General features: G+C 46.7%; 2 protein-coding genes and 1 pseudogene across 10 annotated transcripts in view; 1 reads left to right on the top strand and 2 right to left on the bottom strand.

The window, feature by feature from the left end:
* LOC135270653 (T-cell immunoglobulin and mucin domain-containing protein 4-like) overlaps window positions 1–8,454 on the top strand; it is a 55,401-nt gene extending 46,947 nt beyond the window's left edge. For 3 of the 9 annotated variants that reach the window (XR_010338797.1, XR_010338798.1, XR_010338796.1), the window contains one exon: window positions 559–646. Coding sequence is in view for 4 of the 9 variants with exons in the window: in XM_064366557.1 (XP_064222627.1) it covers window positions 559–687; window positions 1,679–1,714; window positions 1,795–1,856; window positions 2,272–2,366; window positions 3,889–3,962; window positions 5,716–7,758 (2,439 nt within the window). In the remaining 5 variants the exon portion in view is untranslated. Of the gene's footprint in view, window positions 1–558; window positions 688–1,678; window positions 1,715–1,794; window positions 1,857–2,271; window positions 2,367–3,888; window positions 3,963–5,715 lie in introns of those variants that run through there. The other 6 variants (XM_064366557.1, XM_064366560.1, XM_064366562.1 and 3 more) reach the window with 4 other exon arrangements.
* TIMD4 (T cell immunoglobulin and mucin domain containing 4) overlaps window positions 1–14,874 on the bottom strand; it is a 242,205-nt gene that overhangs the window by 206,209 nt on the left and 21,122 nt on the right. The gene's annotated exons all lie outside the window — the stretch shown is intronic.
* Window positions 11,692–12,683, bottom strand: LOC135270656 (tubulin beta-4B chain-like; annotated as a pseudogene).

Here is a 14,874-nt window from a genome sequence, read left to right on the forward strand (position 1 = left end):
GATTCTTCTGCCTCAGCCTCCTGAGTAGCCGGTATTGCAGGCATCTGCCACCATACCTGACTAATTTTTGTATTTTTGGTAGAGATGAGGTTTCACCATTTTGGCCATGCTGGTCTGGAACTCCTGACCTCAGGTGATCCCCTAGCCTCACTCTCCTAGAGTGCTGGGATTACAGGCATGAGCCACCACACCTGGCCTTTTTGTGATATTTTTTAGATCAACAGCTATTGTTAGGGTTAGTGTATTTTATGTGTGGCCTAAGACAAGTTTCCTTCTTTTAATATTGCCCAGGGAAGCCAACAAATTGGATATCCCTGCTTTACGTCAAGAAAAAAAAAGGCAGTGTACATTTAGAATGCCTAAACACACTACCAGCCATGCAAAAAACATGAGACTGGTAGCTTCCAATCTTTTTTGAAGCAGTGGAATCCCCTGGTGATATCTGAGGGGTGTGGTTACCTCTTGGAGGAGGTTGATGGTTTCTAAAGATTATTATTTTTTACTGAAATATTGTGAATGTCACTGACCTTTTCATTATTTCAACTATTATTATTCCAGGGCATCAGTTTTCCACCTAATGATTTGTACACTGGGCATGACGTTCCTGGCATTGTGTGGATAGTCTTCACTGTTGTATTTATGGGAGTTTCTATGGTTGGCCTTTTCCTCCGAAAAATTTGCTTCTGTGTGAGTATACTAACACAGAAAGGTAAAGTATACTTTACCTTTCATGACAGTAAAAATGTGGTTGTCTGGGGACTGAACCTCCTTCTGAATACCGATCCAAGAAAAAAGCACTAATCCCACAATGCTTTTTATATTCAAGGGAAGAGGAAGTACGTTTTATTTTTACAACCTAGATAATTACCTGCCATTCGGGACTGCCTTTCTCCTTTTTTTTTTTTTTGAAATGGAGTCTGACTCTCTGGCCCAGGTTGGAGTGCAGTGGCACAATCTCAGCTCACTGCAACCTCTGCCTCCTAGGTCCCAGTGAGACTCCTGCCCCAGCCTCCCAAGTAGCTGGAACTGCAGGCATGTACCACTATGCCCGGCTAATTTTTGTATTTTTGGTAGAGACGGGATTTCACCATTTTTGTCAGGCTGGTCTTGAACTCTGAACTCAGGTGATCCACCTGCCTCGGCCTCCCAAAGTGCTGGGATTACAGGTGTGAGCCACCACACCCTGCCGCATTTAACAGTCTCTACCCTACTTAGTCCTGAACAGAGAATTGTCAATATAAGTTGAGGGAAGTTTTCTTTTTTTTTTTTTTGACAGTCTGGCTCTGTCACCCAGCCTGGAGTATAATGGTGTGATCTCGGCTCACTGCAACCTCTACCTCATGAGTTTAAGCGATTCTCCTGCCTCAGCTCCCAACGAGCGGCTGGAATGACAGGCGGTCACCACCACACCCAGCTAATTTTTGTATTGTTAGTAGAGTTGCGGTTTCACCATGTTTGCCAGGCTGGTCTCAAACTCCCAATCTCAAGTGAGCCACCCACCTCAGCCTCTCAAAGTGCTGGGATTACAAGTGTGAGCCACCACGCCTGGGGAGGGGATGTTTTTTCATGTACCACTTCTGATTTTAACGAAATTACCTGTGAGTTAAAATCAGAAAAATCCAATTCTGTAAAGAACTTGAAAGATATTCTTTCAGGCTGGGTGTTTTGGCTTTTTCAGGTCACCTCTTCTGCAAGAAAGGCTCTTGACAACTGGGTAAGTTTTGTTTCTTTGTTTTCCTTGCTTTTGGGCATAGTCTGCCAGGTGAGGACATGGATGTATTTTTCTCCCCACAGTTCTGTGCTCAAGCCTCGGAGAGGGAGACGGCAGAGAGCAAGGCTGCCTACAAGCAGCACAGGTAGGTCATTGTGATGGATTTTTTTTCTTTTTGAGCCAGAGTCTCCGTCACTCAGGCTGGAGTGCAGTGGTGAAATCTCAGCACACTGCAACCTCCACCTTCCGGGTTCAAGCAATTCTCTGTGTCAGGCTCCCAAGTAGATGGAATTAAAAGCATGTGCCACTACACCTGACTTTTTTGTATTTTTAGTAGAGACAATTTGTCTTTGTTGGTCAGGCTGGTCTCAAACTCCCGACCTCAGGTGATCTGGCCACCTCAGCCTCCCAAAATGCTGGGATTGCAGGCTTGCACCACCGTGCTCAGTTGTTATGGTCATTTTTAAGGATGTTTTTGTTTTAAGATGAAGCTTCGAGTGTCTAGTAAAGAACGTGATGTTTTAATTCTTTTTCAAGTCAATTCTTTCTCTGTCTTCTAGATGGGAAATGAGGAGAAAGAGGAGAGTGCCAGGGAGACACATGAGTGAGGGGCCAGCCCAGGAACGCCTGTGCCTGAAGAACGCTTTCTGGCGAGGTAGGAGCTCCCGTGAAGGCAGCCGCTTAGTTTCTGCTGCACAGTCCACATACCCTGCTTCTCCTTTTGGGGGTGAGGGCTCAGGTGGGGTAATTGTCATGTCTCCTGGAAACAGTTCCTAGCACTTATGAAGAGAGCAGTTGTCCTGCTGGGGGACAGGACCCCATTTTTCTCAAGTGCCCTAGCTGAATGGCTCTTGGCTGATCCCATGTGAATGGTTGAGCTCAGACCCCTCCACTGACTGTGGACTTTGCCCCCCACTGATACCTTGGTTAGTTTTAACTGTGAAGACGAGCCTACAAGGCAAATGGGCCAGCTCCCCTTCCCACCTTGAGTCAGTGTGAAGGCTTTGTTTTTCTTTCATTTGAGAAAAGTAACAACGATAACATTTTAGAATGGGAGCTGTAAGTGCTGATGAGAGCAGAGATTTTCGGGTGATGTCTTCGTGGATCAATAAAACAGTACATGAGATCTGCTTTAAGAAAAGAAGCATTTATTTGCACTTTTTGGAACTTCCTTCATTCTTTTTGCTCGTTTAAATTGTTTATTGTGAACTATGTAACTCCTTTAGTAAGCTAAATTTCTATGTAATCTTACTCCTCTAACATTTGAAGGGTGACCCTAAAACTTTCCAGTTGATTTCTTTCTTTCTTTTTCACTTTTCTTTCCTTTTCTTTTTGAAAACCTTGCTCTGTCACCCAGGCTGAAGTGCATTGGCACAATTTTTGCTCACTGCAACCTCCACCTCCTGAGCTCAAGCGATTCTCCTGCCTCAGCCTCCCAAGTGGCTGGGATTACATGCACCTGCCACCATGCCTGGCAAATTTTTTCTTTTTGTATTTTTAGTAGAGACAGAGTTTCACCATGTTGGTCAGGCTTGTCTCTAACTCTTGACCTCAAGTGATCTGCCCACCTCAGCCTTCCAAAGTTCTCTGATTACAAGTGTGAGCCACCGCATCCGGCCCCCATTTAATTTCTGTAGCGCTTACCTTTTCTCATGACCGTTAGTCTCTTTATGTTCATTTCTGTTCATAAATATTGACAATGCCTGGTGAGATATGGAGGTTAGATTCACTATGAATCCACAGGATTTAAAATGCCCCTACAGCTTGAAGAAAAGGAGCAGTGCTGCTCCTGTCCTGAGCCTATAGATGTTCTTCCCATCCATGGCTGTTTCTATTTTAATTTGGAGTCTGTGCTCACATGATGGGTGATTTCCTTTGATGTGTACTGGGAACCCCTGATTTAAAGCTCATTTCCAGCTGGTTAGAGCCCGACTTGTCCACAGCCTGTTGAGAGTTAAGAAAACTCCTGGACCAGGACTCTGCAGTATCTTCCTCAAGGCTCAGGCCCAGAGGGCTCCAGGGTCCTCTGATGCATCTGGTCAATTAACCCTGTGCCTCTGGTAAGGGACCTGAGTGTGGCAAAGAGGGTGAGATGGCAGCAGAAGGCGTGGAGGGTTTCTTATTCTGCACAGAACATGCGAGCAAGATTTAGCCCCATTTCCTTCTCTTGCCCTTAGCAGATTCAGGACCTCATTCGGTTCCCGTGAGGAACAGAAGCTGCGTCCCAAGTGAAAACACAGAGAAGACAAAGGTAAATGCTGGGGTCATTTTCACTCTGCCTGTATCAGGACACTGTAGTCTTTTCCTCCATCATCCTCTCCTGGCCTGGCCTCTGCTCTGTAGGTTCTGTGATACCTTTTCTGTCTGGACTTTTTCAGAAGCAAAATCTTTCCCATAAGCTTTCTGGCTTCTTCATTCCCAGCTAGTCATCTTGAGTGGCACCTCCAGAAGCCATAAATGCTTAGGGACTGAGGGCTGAAGGGCTTTTACTGTTCTGTTTCTGGAAATAACGGGAATGCCACTGACCTCCACTTTCATGGGTCTCATGGCCCAGTGAACTCTGACTGATCTGTTACTCAAGGTGTTGTGGGGTCTATTTCTGAATTATGTGGGGTTTTCTTTTATTTTGCTGTGATTTTGTTTGTTTTTTTCTACAAGGTAGGTGATCAACATTTGAAATATCTGCTGTATTCCCAGAAGTGATGAAAGTGAAAACTCATTAATCCAACATTAATATGTGCTTTGTGCAATTTTGAATGCTCTTCGTCAAGGTCAATTTCATAGTTCATCACACTCCCATTCCTGTTGGTAACTGTGTTGTGCAAAAATGCCTTCACCCCCATGTGGTGGTGCCCTGATCTAACATTCTAAGTGTCAGAGTTTCCGTATTTGTAATAAAAAAATGCCTTGATTGTGAGTTAGTGAAAGTGAATGTAACCTATTACCCACAGTGACAATTCCCAACCAAGGCCTTAAATGATGCTCAGCTATGCTGGTTCTCGTGTGGCCTCTGTACCTTCAACAGCTGCCGAGTCCTATGATTACACATGATGGGAACTGTACACTTGAAATTAAACACATTTCTAAAACTTGCTTTTTTCAGAAGTCCCACCTCATTATTCCCTGGACAAAAGTATTATTTATGTCATAATGCACTTAAAATTTGTATTACCTGGGAGTTAAAAGAAATACTCTAGCCATGCCTAACTGACTTCTGTATGTCAGATTCTTCTGTCAGAAAACCCTCTCCCAGTTTCCCTGCTTATCTTCAAGAATCCACATTTCCCCAGAGCCATCTGTGCTCATGGAGGGCACCCCCAGAGTGAAGAAGACCCTTTGTCAAGAAAGGAATCAGAGGGAAAATGAGAGGGTCCTGCAGGTAGAGCTGGAATAGACTTCCACTCTGCCTCCTGCAAGCTCTGTGACCCTGGGCACATGTTCTTCTTCTTCGGGGAGCCTCTGTTTTCTTAAGATTTGGAGCAGGGTGGTCACACGGACTTGCAGAGTTCTGAGAATCAGAGACAGAACATAAAAGGCCTGGAGAACATTCTCCAAAAAGAAGCTGAAACACACGTGTGGACAATGGGCTTTTCATGCCTCTCTTACTCGCTGTTTATCTGATGCAAAGAACGTGCTCTGGTGATGGCGATGAGGGAGGAATGAGGATGGACAGAGACACTCCTGTGTCTGAAAGATGCTTCTTCCTTACTGTGCTATGACTCTGTCTTCCCTGGGGCAGGCCCCCAGCCTGCCTACATTTGCAGACAGACGCAGTGGCATATGGAGAAAACAGTTTGTCCCAATGACTCTTCTTCACTCCCCAGCTGTCGGTGGTACTTAGTTGAAGGGTGACTTCATGACACTGATGCTGCTGTTTTGAAACCTGGAGGACAGAAAGGTGCAAAAAACTATCACCAGCAACATAAGGTGCAGCCTGTGTTGGTGGTGGTGGTTCTGTCCATCAGATTCATACATTTCAAAATAATTCCTCCTTCTGCCTGCAGGTTAATTTGGCTGCAGCACGGCAACATCATTGCCCAGGATTGCCCGACTCGCCCTACCTGATGGCTGACCCTTCAAGAACACTGATGGCTTGCCGGCCACATCCTCCATCTGGGTGTCACCTGGGACTACAGACACCTACACACGAATGTCTTCTGGCACCTCTATCACCTTCTTCAGCCAATGATCTTCTGAGCCCATACACAACTCCACCTGAGTGTCTTCTGGCACCTCTGCCAGCTTCTACAGATGATGAGTTTTCGAGACCACAGACACCTACAAACGAATGTCTTCTGGCACCTCTACCACCTTTAGCCAATGATTTTCTGAGTCCTTACACAACTCCACTCGAGTGTCTTCTGACACCTCTGCCACCTTCTACAGATGATGAGTTTTCGAGACCACAGACACCTACACATGAGTGTCTTCTATTACCTCTACCACCTTTAGCCAGTGATTTTCTGAATCCATGCGCAACTCCACTCGAGTGTCTTCTGATACCTCTGCCACCTTCTTCAGATGATGAGTTTTCAAGACCACAGACGCCTGCACATGAGTGTCTATTACCTCTACCACCTTTAAACAATGATTTTCTGAATCCATGCGCAACTCCACTCGACTGTCTTCTGACACCTCTGCCAGCTTCTACAGATGATGAGTTTTCGAGACCACAGACACCTACACATGAGTGTCCTGTATTACGTCTACCACCATTAGCCAATGATTTTCTGAGTCCATATGCAACTCCACCCGAGTGTCTGACACCTCTGCCAGCTTCTACAGATGACGAGTTTTCAAGACCACAGACGCCTGCACATGAGTGTCTGTTACCTCTACCACCATTAGCCAATGATTTTCTGAGTCCATACGCAACTCCACTCGAGTGTCTTCTGACACCTCTGCCAGCTTCTACAGATGATGAGTTTTCGAGACCACAGACACCTACACATGAGTGTCTTGTATTACCTCTACCACCTTTAACCGATGATTTTCTGAGTCCATATGCAACTCCACCCGAGTGTCTTCTGACACCTCTGCCAGCTTCTACAGATGATGAGTTTTCGAGACCACAGACACCTGCACATGAGTGTCTTGTATTACCTCTACCACCTTTAACCAATGATTTTCTGAGTCCATACGCAACTCCACCCGAGTGTCTTCTGACACCTCTGCCAGTTTCTACAGATGATGAGTTTTCGAGACCACAGACACCTACACATGAGTGTCTTGTATTACCTCTAACACCTTTATCTGATAATTCTGTGAGTCCATACGCAGCTCAACCCGAGTGTCTGACACCTCTGCCAGCTTCTACAGATGACGAGTTTTCAAGACCACAGACACCTGCACCTGAGTGTCTATTACCTCTACCACCTTTATCCGATGATTTTCTGAGTCCATATGCAACTCCACCCGAGTGTCTTCTGACACCTCTGCCAGCTTCTACAGATGACGAGTTTTCAAGACCACAGACACCTGCACCTGAGTGTCTATTACCTCTACCACCTTTAACCAATGATTTTCTTAGTCCATACGCAACTCCACCCGAGTGTCTTCTGACACCTCTGCCAGCTTCTACAGATGACGAGTTTTCAAGACCACAGACACCTGCACCTGAGTGTCTATTACCTCTAACACCTTTAACCGATGAGTCTCTGAGTTCATACGCAACTCCACCTGAATGTCCTCTGACATCTCTGCCAGCTTCTACAGATGACGAGTTTTCAAGACCACAGACGCCTGCACATGAGTGTCTGTTACCTCTATCACCATTAGACAATGATTTTCTGAGTCCATATGCAACTCCACTCGAGTGTCTTCCGACACCTCTGCCAGCTTCTACAGATGATGAGTTTTCGAGACCACAGACACCTACACATGAGTGTCTTGTATTACTTCTAATACCTTTAACCGATGATTGTCAGATTTTATACGCACTCCACCCGAGTGTCTTTATACGCCTCTGCCAGCTTCTACAGATGATGAATTTTCCAGACCACAGATGCCTGCACATGACTGTCTTTTGTTACCTCTACCACCTTTAACCAATGATTTTCTTAGTCCATATGCAACTCCACCCAAGTGTCTTCTGACACCTCTGCCAGCTTCTACAGGTGATGAGTTTTCGAGACCACAAACACCTGCACATGAGTGTCTTGTATTACCTCTACCACCTTTAACCAATGATTTTCTGAGTCCATATGCAACTCCACCCGAGTGTCTTCTGACACCTCTGCCAGCTTCTACAGATGATGAGTTTTCGAGACCACAGACACCTGCACATGAGTGTCTTGTATTACCTCTACCACCTTTAACCGATGATTTTCTGAGTCCATACGCAACTCCACCCGAGTGTCTTCTGACACCTCTGCCAGTTTCTACAGATGATGAGTTTTCGAGACCACAGATGCCTGCACTTGAGTGTCTATTACCTCTACCACCTTTAGCCAATGATTTTCTGAGTCCATATGCAACTCCACTCGTGTGTCTTCTGACACTTCTGCCAGCTTCTACAGATGATGATTTTTGAAAACCACGGACATCACCACTCAAGTGTCTTCTGACACCTTTACCTTCTTCTCCAGATGACCATCTTTGGAGACACAGACACCACCACTTGAGTGTCTTCTGGCATCTCTACTACCTTCTCCAGATGGTCATCTTTGGAAACCACAGACACCACCACGTGAGTGTCTTGTGGCATCTCTACTACCTTCTCCAGATGATCATCTTTGGAAACCACAGACACCACCACGTGAGTGTCTTCTGGCATCTCTACTACCTTCTCCAGATGGTCATCTTTGGAGACCACAGACACCACCACGTGAGTGTCTTCTGGCATCTCTACTACCTTCTCCAGATGGTCATCTTTGGAAACCACAGACACCACCACGTGAGTGTCTTCTGGCATCTCTACTACCTTCTCCAGATGGTCATCTTTGGAGACCACAGACACCACCACGTGAGTGTCTTGTGGCATCTCTACTACCTTCTCCAGATGATCATCTTTGGAAACCATGGACATCACCACTTGAGTGTCTTCTGACACCTCTACCGCCTTCTCCAGATGACAATCTTTGGAGGTCACAGACACCGTCACCCGAGTGTCTTCTGACACCTCTACCACCTTCTCCAGATGATCATCTTTGAAAACCACGGACACTATCACTCGAGTGTCTTCTGACACTCCTCATGACCTCTCAGCCCTCAGCTACCTCCTTCCCCTAGGTTTTCTCTAGTACTTCGGCCACCTCCTTCACTTCGCTGACCTGCTGTCTCAACCGACACTCAACCTTCACCTGAGTGTCCTCTCAGACTTCACCCACTCCTCTAGTCACGTGGCCTCTGAGACCTCGACCAACACCTCTAACAGCACCACTTGATGTGTTGATTCGAATGGTATAAAGTAATTTGTAAAACAAATTCATCTCTTCTTTTTTGAGTGAATAGAAAGAAATGTCACAGATGGTACTGCAGGGCTTTGAAGTACAAGGGTAACACCGGCTGAGATCCTGCTCACTTCTCTCAAGTTTCTGAGAGTACACAGTCGGTTGCATTATTTTGTCATCATGAGTTTGGCAGCAGGTATCTCTTGTAGATAAAGACATATTTTTTATTTTTTGTGGGGACAGAGTCTCACTGTGTCACTCAGGCTGGAGTGCAGTGGTGCAATCCTGGCTCAGTGCAACCTCCATCTCCAGGGTTCAGGTGATCCTCCCACCTTAGCCTCCAGAGGAGTAGCTGGGACTACAGTCATGCACCACCACGTTTGGCTCCTTTTTATTTAAAAAAATTTTTTTGAGATGGAGTCTCACTCTGTTGCCAGGCTGTAGTGCAGTGGCACCATCTTGGTTGACTGCAACCTCTGCCTCTTAGGTTCAAGCAATTCTCCTGCCTCCGCCTCCCAAGTAGCTGGGACCACAGGTGCATGTCACCATGCCCAACTAATTTTTTGTATTTTTAGTAGTGACAGCGTTTCACTATGTTGGCCAGGAGAGTCTTGATCTATTGATCTCATGATCTGCCCACCTTGGCCTCTGAAAGTGCTGGGATTACACGCATGAGCCACAGGGCCTGGCCTTTTTTTTTTTTTTTTGAGATGGAGTCTCGCTTTGTCACCCAGGCTGGAGTGCAGTGGTGTGATCTCAGATCTCAGCTCACTGCAATCTCCACCCCCCAGGTTCAAGTGATTCTTCTGCCTCAGCCTCCTGAGTAGCTGAGACTACAGGTGCATACCATCACACCTGGCTAATTTTTCTATTTTTAGTAGAGACAGGGTTTCACCATATTGGCCAGGCTGGTCTTGCACTCCTGACCTCAGGTGATCCACCCACCTCAGCCTCCCGAACTACTGGGATTACAGGTGTGAGCCACCATGCCTTCTCTCTCCCTCCCTCCCTCTCTCTCTCTCTCGTCTCTCTCTCTCTTTTTTTTTTTTTTTAACTTTTTGTAGGGATTGTGTTTCACCATGTTGCCCAGGCTGGTCTCAAACTCCTGGACTCATGCCATCTGCCAACTTAGGCCTTCCAAAGTGCTGAGATTACAGGTTTGAGCCACCAGCCCAGCCAGAGATTGTGTATAGAAGCCAGAAATAGCAGTTTTGCAGGTGTGCATCGAACCTGGGCCACATGGCCATCTCTGTGAGGGATGAGACCTGTCCCTGACTTGCAGGGCATCCTGTGTCCTCCAGCAGAGAGATCCACACTAAAGGGCACAGAGCTTGTGACCACCCACCCGCAGTGGAAGCACAAGTGAAGGGACCCAAGGTGCAAAAGAAAGAGACCGGATCTCCTGGGAACAAGCAGGAGGCTGTGGAAAAGGCTGGAGTGGGTTGTTTTCACTTGGGAGTTTGTGTAACTCAGGTGGAGCCGGAAGGCTCCTGGCTGGGCAAGCAGTGTGAGCAGTAGCATGGAGGCTGCATGAGGGCCCCATAGAGCCGCCACGGGAGAGCTCAGATAGCCGGGTGTGCACAGGGAATTATGCCCCCAGCACTTCCTCATTGCCCTACTGTCCTTAGTCCATTATCTGTAGGAATGATTCTTTCCCTGGGTGTGTGAAGGCTCTGGATCAGGGTGAATGAATGCCTAGCGCTCTGGGAAATTTAACTTGGTTCTGTCAGGGGGCCCTGTCTCCCCTACTTTTTATGGTGCCAGGAGACTAACAGTGAGGATGGGTCTGGTTTATTGGAGCTGCGCCTTGGTCTTCAGAATCAGGTTGACTTTGGCGGGAAACTCAAAGCCAATCCTGAGCTGTTCTGGCATCATCTTATCCCCAGCAACCTCGCTCTCCCCCTGCGACTCCCAGCTTTGCCTCTCCCAACCTTGGCATGTAAAATCCTCCCCCTTCGCTGTGTCCCTGCTGCCTGATCCCAGACACCAATTCTCAGTGGGGCTCAGAGCCCCAGCTTTCTCAGAAGTGAGCTGGGACTGATGTGGTTATGAGTTCATGGTGAGGACAAGGAGACCAAGCCCATGAGGAAAGCATCTTGCCAAATAGCTGCTAAAAGGGAGAACCTCCTCCCTCACGCTGGTTACATGGGAACATTCCCACTCAGAAGATCAGCATAAGATGTTCATTGAAGTTTACTAACCTTAGGGTGTAACAGCTCAGGCCCCGGGATTTCCTATCTCTGTTTCAAAAGATAAGGGATAGCCTCTGTCTCCAAGACTAAAATTCAGATTCTTACAAGATGAAGAGATTATAGGAACGCACACACAGTGAAATCTGAGATCTATATGTGTGATCTGTAGATAATTATTCTTCATGACATACATACACATCTGCAGCCACACACAGAAGTATTCAGTAGGGGCACAGGTATTTTATAGAGGACAAAATGTATATCGGGCAAAAAAGATCACATGGAAATAAACCAAAACAATTTTTTTCACTATAAAAATGCTTCAGTAATGGTGTGTGTACAGCAGGGGACGTGGACAGGGAAAACCAAGTGCACACACAGAGGCACAGGCCAGAGGACAGGCTGGGAGTGAATAATGCGTTCACACCGCTCCCTGCTTTCCCCGGTGACTGCAGGCTCTAGGCCACCTCCTCCTCGAACTTGCCCTCCTCCTTGGCCATGGTGTCCTGGTACTGATGGTATTTGAACACCAGGTAATTCATGTTGCTCTTGGCCTGGGTAAACTCCATCTCATCCAGGCCCTTGCTCGTGTAGCAGTGCAGGAAGGTCTTGTGTGGAAACATGGCTGTGAACTGCTCCGAGATGCACTAGAACAGCTCCTGGATGGCCCTGCTGTTGCCAATAAAGGTGGTGGACATTTTTAGCCCTTGGGGCGGGATGTCACAGACAGCTGTTTTCTTGTTGTTGGGGATCCACTCAGCAAAGTAGCCACTGTTCTTGTTTTGGACATTAACCTTGTCCACCTCCTTCATGGACATGCAGACCCTGAACACGGCAGCCACTGTCAGGTAGCGGCCATGGCAGGGTTGCAGGCTGCCATCATGTTCTTGGAATCCAACATCTGCTGGGTGAGCTTGGGCACTGTCAGGGCCCCAGTATTGCTGGCTGCCCTCCTGGTCAGTGGGGCAAAAGTGGGCAGGAAGACTTGCAGGCGGGGGAATGGGACCATGTTCACTGCCAGTTTCTGCATGGGAAGTGCAGGCAGGTGGTGACCCCACTCATGGTGGCAGATACCAGGTGGTTCAGGTCACCACAGGTGGGCATAGCAGCTTTAGGGTTCTGAAGCAGATGTCATAGAGAGCCTCGTTATTGATGCAGTAGGTCCCATCTATGTTTCCTATGAGCTGGTGGATGGAGAGGGTGGCATTGTAGGGCTCCACCACCGTGTCTGACACCTTGGGTGAGGGCACCACACTGAATGTGTTCATGACCCTGTCTGGGTACTCCTCCCGGATCTTGTTGATGAGGAGGAAACCCATCCCAGACCCAGTCCCCCCACCCAGGGGGGCCCGACCACTTTGCTGTTTTATTTTGTGTTTTTTACTATACTTCTGGATTTAATATGCTGTTTCTTAATTTTATGTTCAGATACCTTTGTGTTAGCTACTACATACCTAACAAATGTTTTCTTTTATTTATGTTTAGATTCATAGAGGGCTGGGTGAAGTGGCTCACATCTATATTCTCAACATTTTGGGAGGCTGAGGTGGGTGGATCACTAGGTCAGGAGTTCGAGACCAGCCTGACCAACATCATGCAACCGCATCTCTATTAAAAATACAAAAATTAGCTGGGTATGGTGGCATGCACTTGTAATCCCAGCTACTCAGGAGGCTGAGACAGGAGAATCGCTTGAACTGGGGAGGCAGAGGTTGTAGTGAGCTGAGATCATGCCACTGCACTCCAGCCTGGATGACAGAGAGACACTCTGTCTCAAAAATAAATTAATTAATGAAATAAATTAATAGAGATGGGGTCTCACTATGTTGCTCAGGCTGGTCTCAAACTCCTGGGCTCAAGTGATTTTCTCATCTTGGCCACTGAAAATGCAGAGATTACAGCATGAGCCACTGCACCCAGCCCAAATATTTTCGTTTTTTTTTTCTTTTCTTTTTTTCTGGAAACAGAGTCTTGCTCTTGTCACCCAGGCTGGACTGCAGTAGTGGGATCTCAGCTCACTGCCACCTGCATCTCCTGGGTTCAAGCATTTCTCCTGCCTCAGCCTCCTGAGTAACTGGGATTACAGGCATGTGCCACCACACCCAGCTCATTTTTGTATTTTTAGTAGAGATGGGGTTTCACCATGTTGGTTAGGCTGGTCTCAAACACCTGACCTTGTGATCCAGCTGCCTTGGCCTCCCAAAGTGCTGGGATTACAGTCATGAGCCACCATGCCCAGCCATGATTCAGGATTTCTAACAAGTTTCCTAGTGATTCCAGTGCTGCTGGTCTTTAAACCATAATTTTGTAAGCAAGGATACTTAAAGTTAAAAAGTAATGTGGGCTTCTTTTTATTTCTGTTTTTTAAGACAGAGTCTTAATGTAGAGCATACTTTTGTAAGCAAGGATACTACATAAAGTGAAAAAGGAATTTTTTTTTATTATTGTTATTATTTCTGTTTTTTTGAGACAGGGTCTTATTCTGCTGCCCAGCCAGAGTGTAGTGGTATGATCTTAGTTCACCGCAACTTGCATCTCCTGGCTTCAAGTGATTCTCCAGCCTCAGCCTCCTGAGTAGTTGGGATGATGAACCACAAGGCCAGGCTATTTTTTGTGTTTTTAGTAGAGATGGGGGTTTCACTATGTTGACCAGACTGGTCTCCAACTCCCCTACCTCAAGTGCTGGGATTATAGGTGTAAGCCATCTTGCCCAGCCTCTCCTTCTTTTAAATAAATTGATTGGATAATAACATGGTCCTTAGAAGGAATTCTCTCTTACATTTCATATCAATGTTTCTCCTCTCAAATTAGGCTGATAGCTTAAGTGCCCAGGCTACAAAATTTGTTTCGTTCTCATGCACAAATAACATACACACAGTGCCTCATTATTTTTCAATGCCCTGACCTCAAATGCCACGTACATAAGCTTGAATATGTTGCCGTGTGCCCCCCAAAACCAGGGGGTGTACGTTCTTTGTGATATTAGGAGTAATATCATCCTCTCACCTCGTGGATATCACAAACAATATCACAAGGTGGGTGTACAACCCCTGCGACATTGGAAGTAATAATATCCTCTTTCCCCCTAAATATTAGGAACCATATTACAGTGGAGTTTACACCCCCTGCCATATTGGAAGTTGTATCATCCTTTCCCACACTGGATATGATTAAAAGTATCACAGGGGAGTGTACATCCCTTCCATACGCAGAGTAATATCATCCTGTCTTCTGCTGGATATTATGAACAATATCACAGGGGGTTGTACACAGAGGGTGTTTACTGTAAGGTTTGTTCTTGGGTTCTTGCCGCGTTTAAAATGAAAAAACTGAGGCCAGCACGAAGATAATCCAACGCGAAGAAATTTATTCATGCTCCCGGGTGAGGTTCTGCGCTCCGGACAGGAGGGGCTGGAGAAGTCGCGCAGACTCCTCTCAGGCACGGAATTTTATAGGGAGTGGAGGCGTTTGATTGGCTGTCCCCAAGGTGAGTGGGCCAAAATGGAGGCGAGTGGGACCCGGATGGAACAAAATGGATGGGAGTGGGGCCCAGATAGGACAAAATAGTAGGCAGGGAGTG

This window comes from Aotus nancymaae, unplaced genomic scaffold, assembly GCF_030222135.1.
Source record: "Aotus nancymaae isolate 86718 unplaced genomic scaffold, 86718_ANA_hifiasm-v0.15.2.pri h1tg000064l_1, whole genome shotgun sequence".
NCBI lineage: Eukaryota > Metazoa > Chordata > Mammalia > Primates > Aotidae > Aotus > Aotus nancymaae.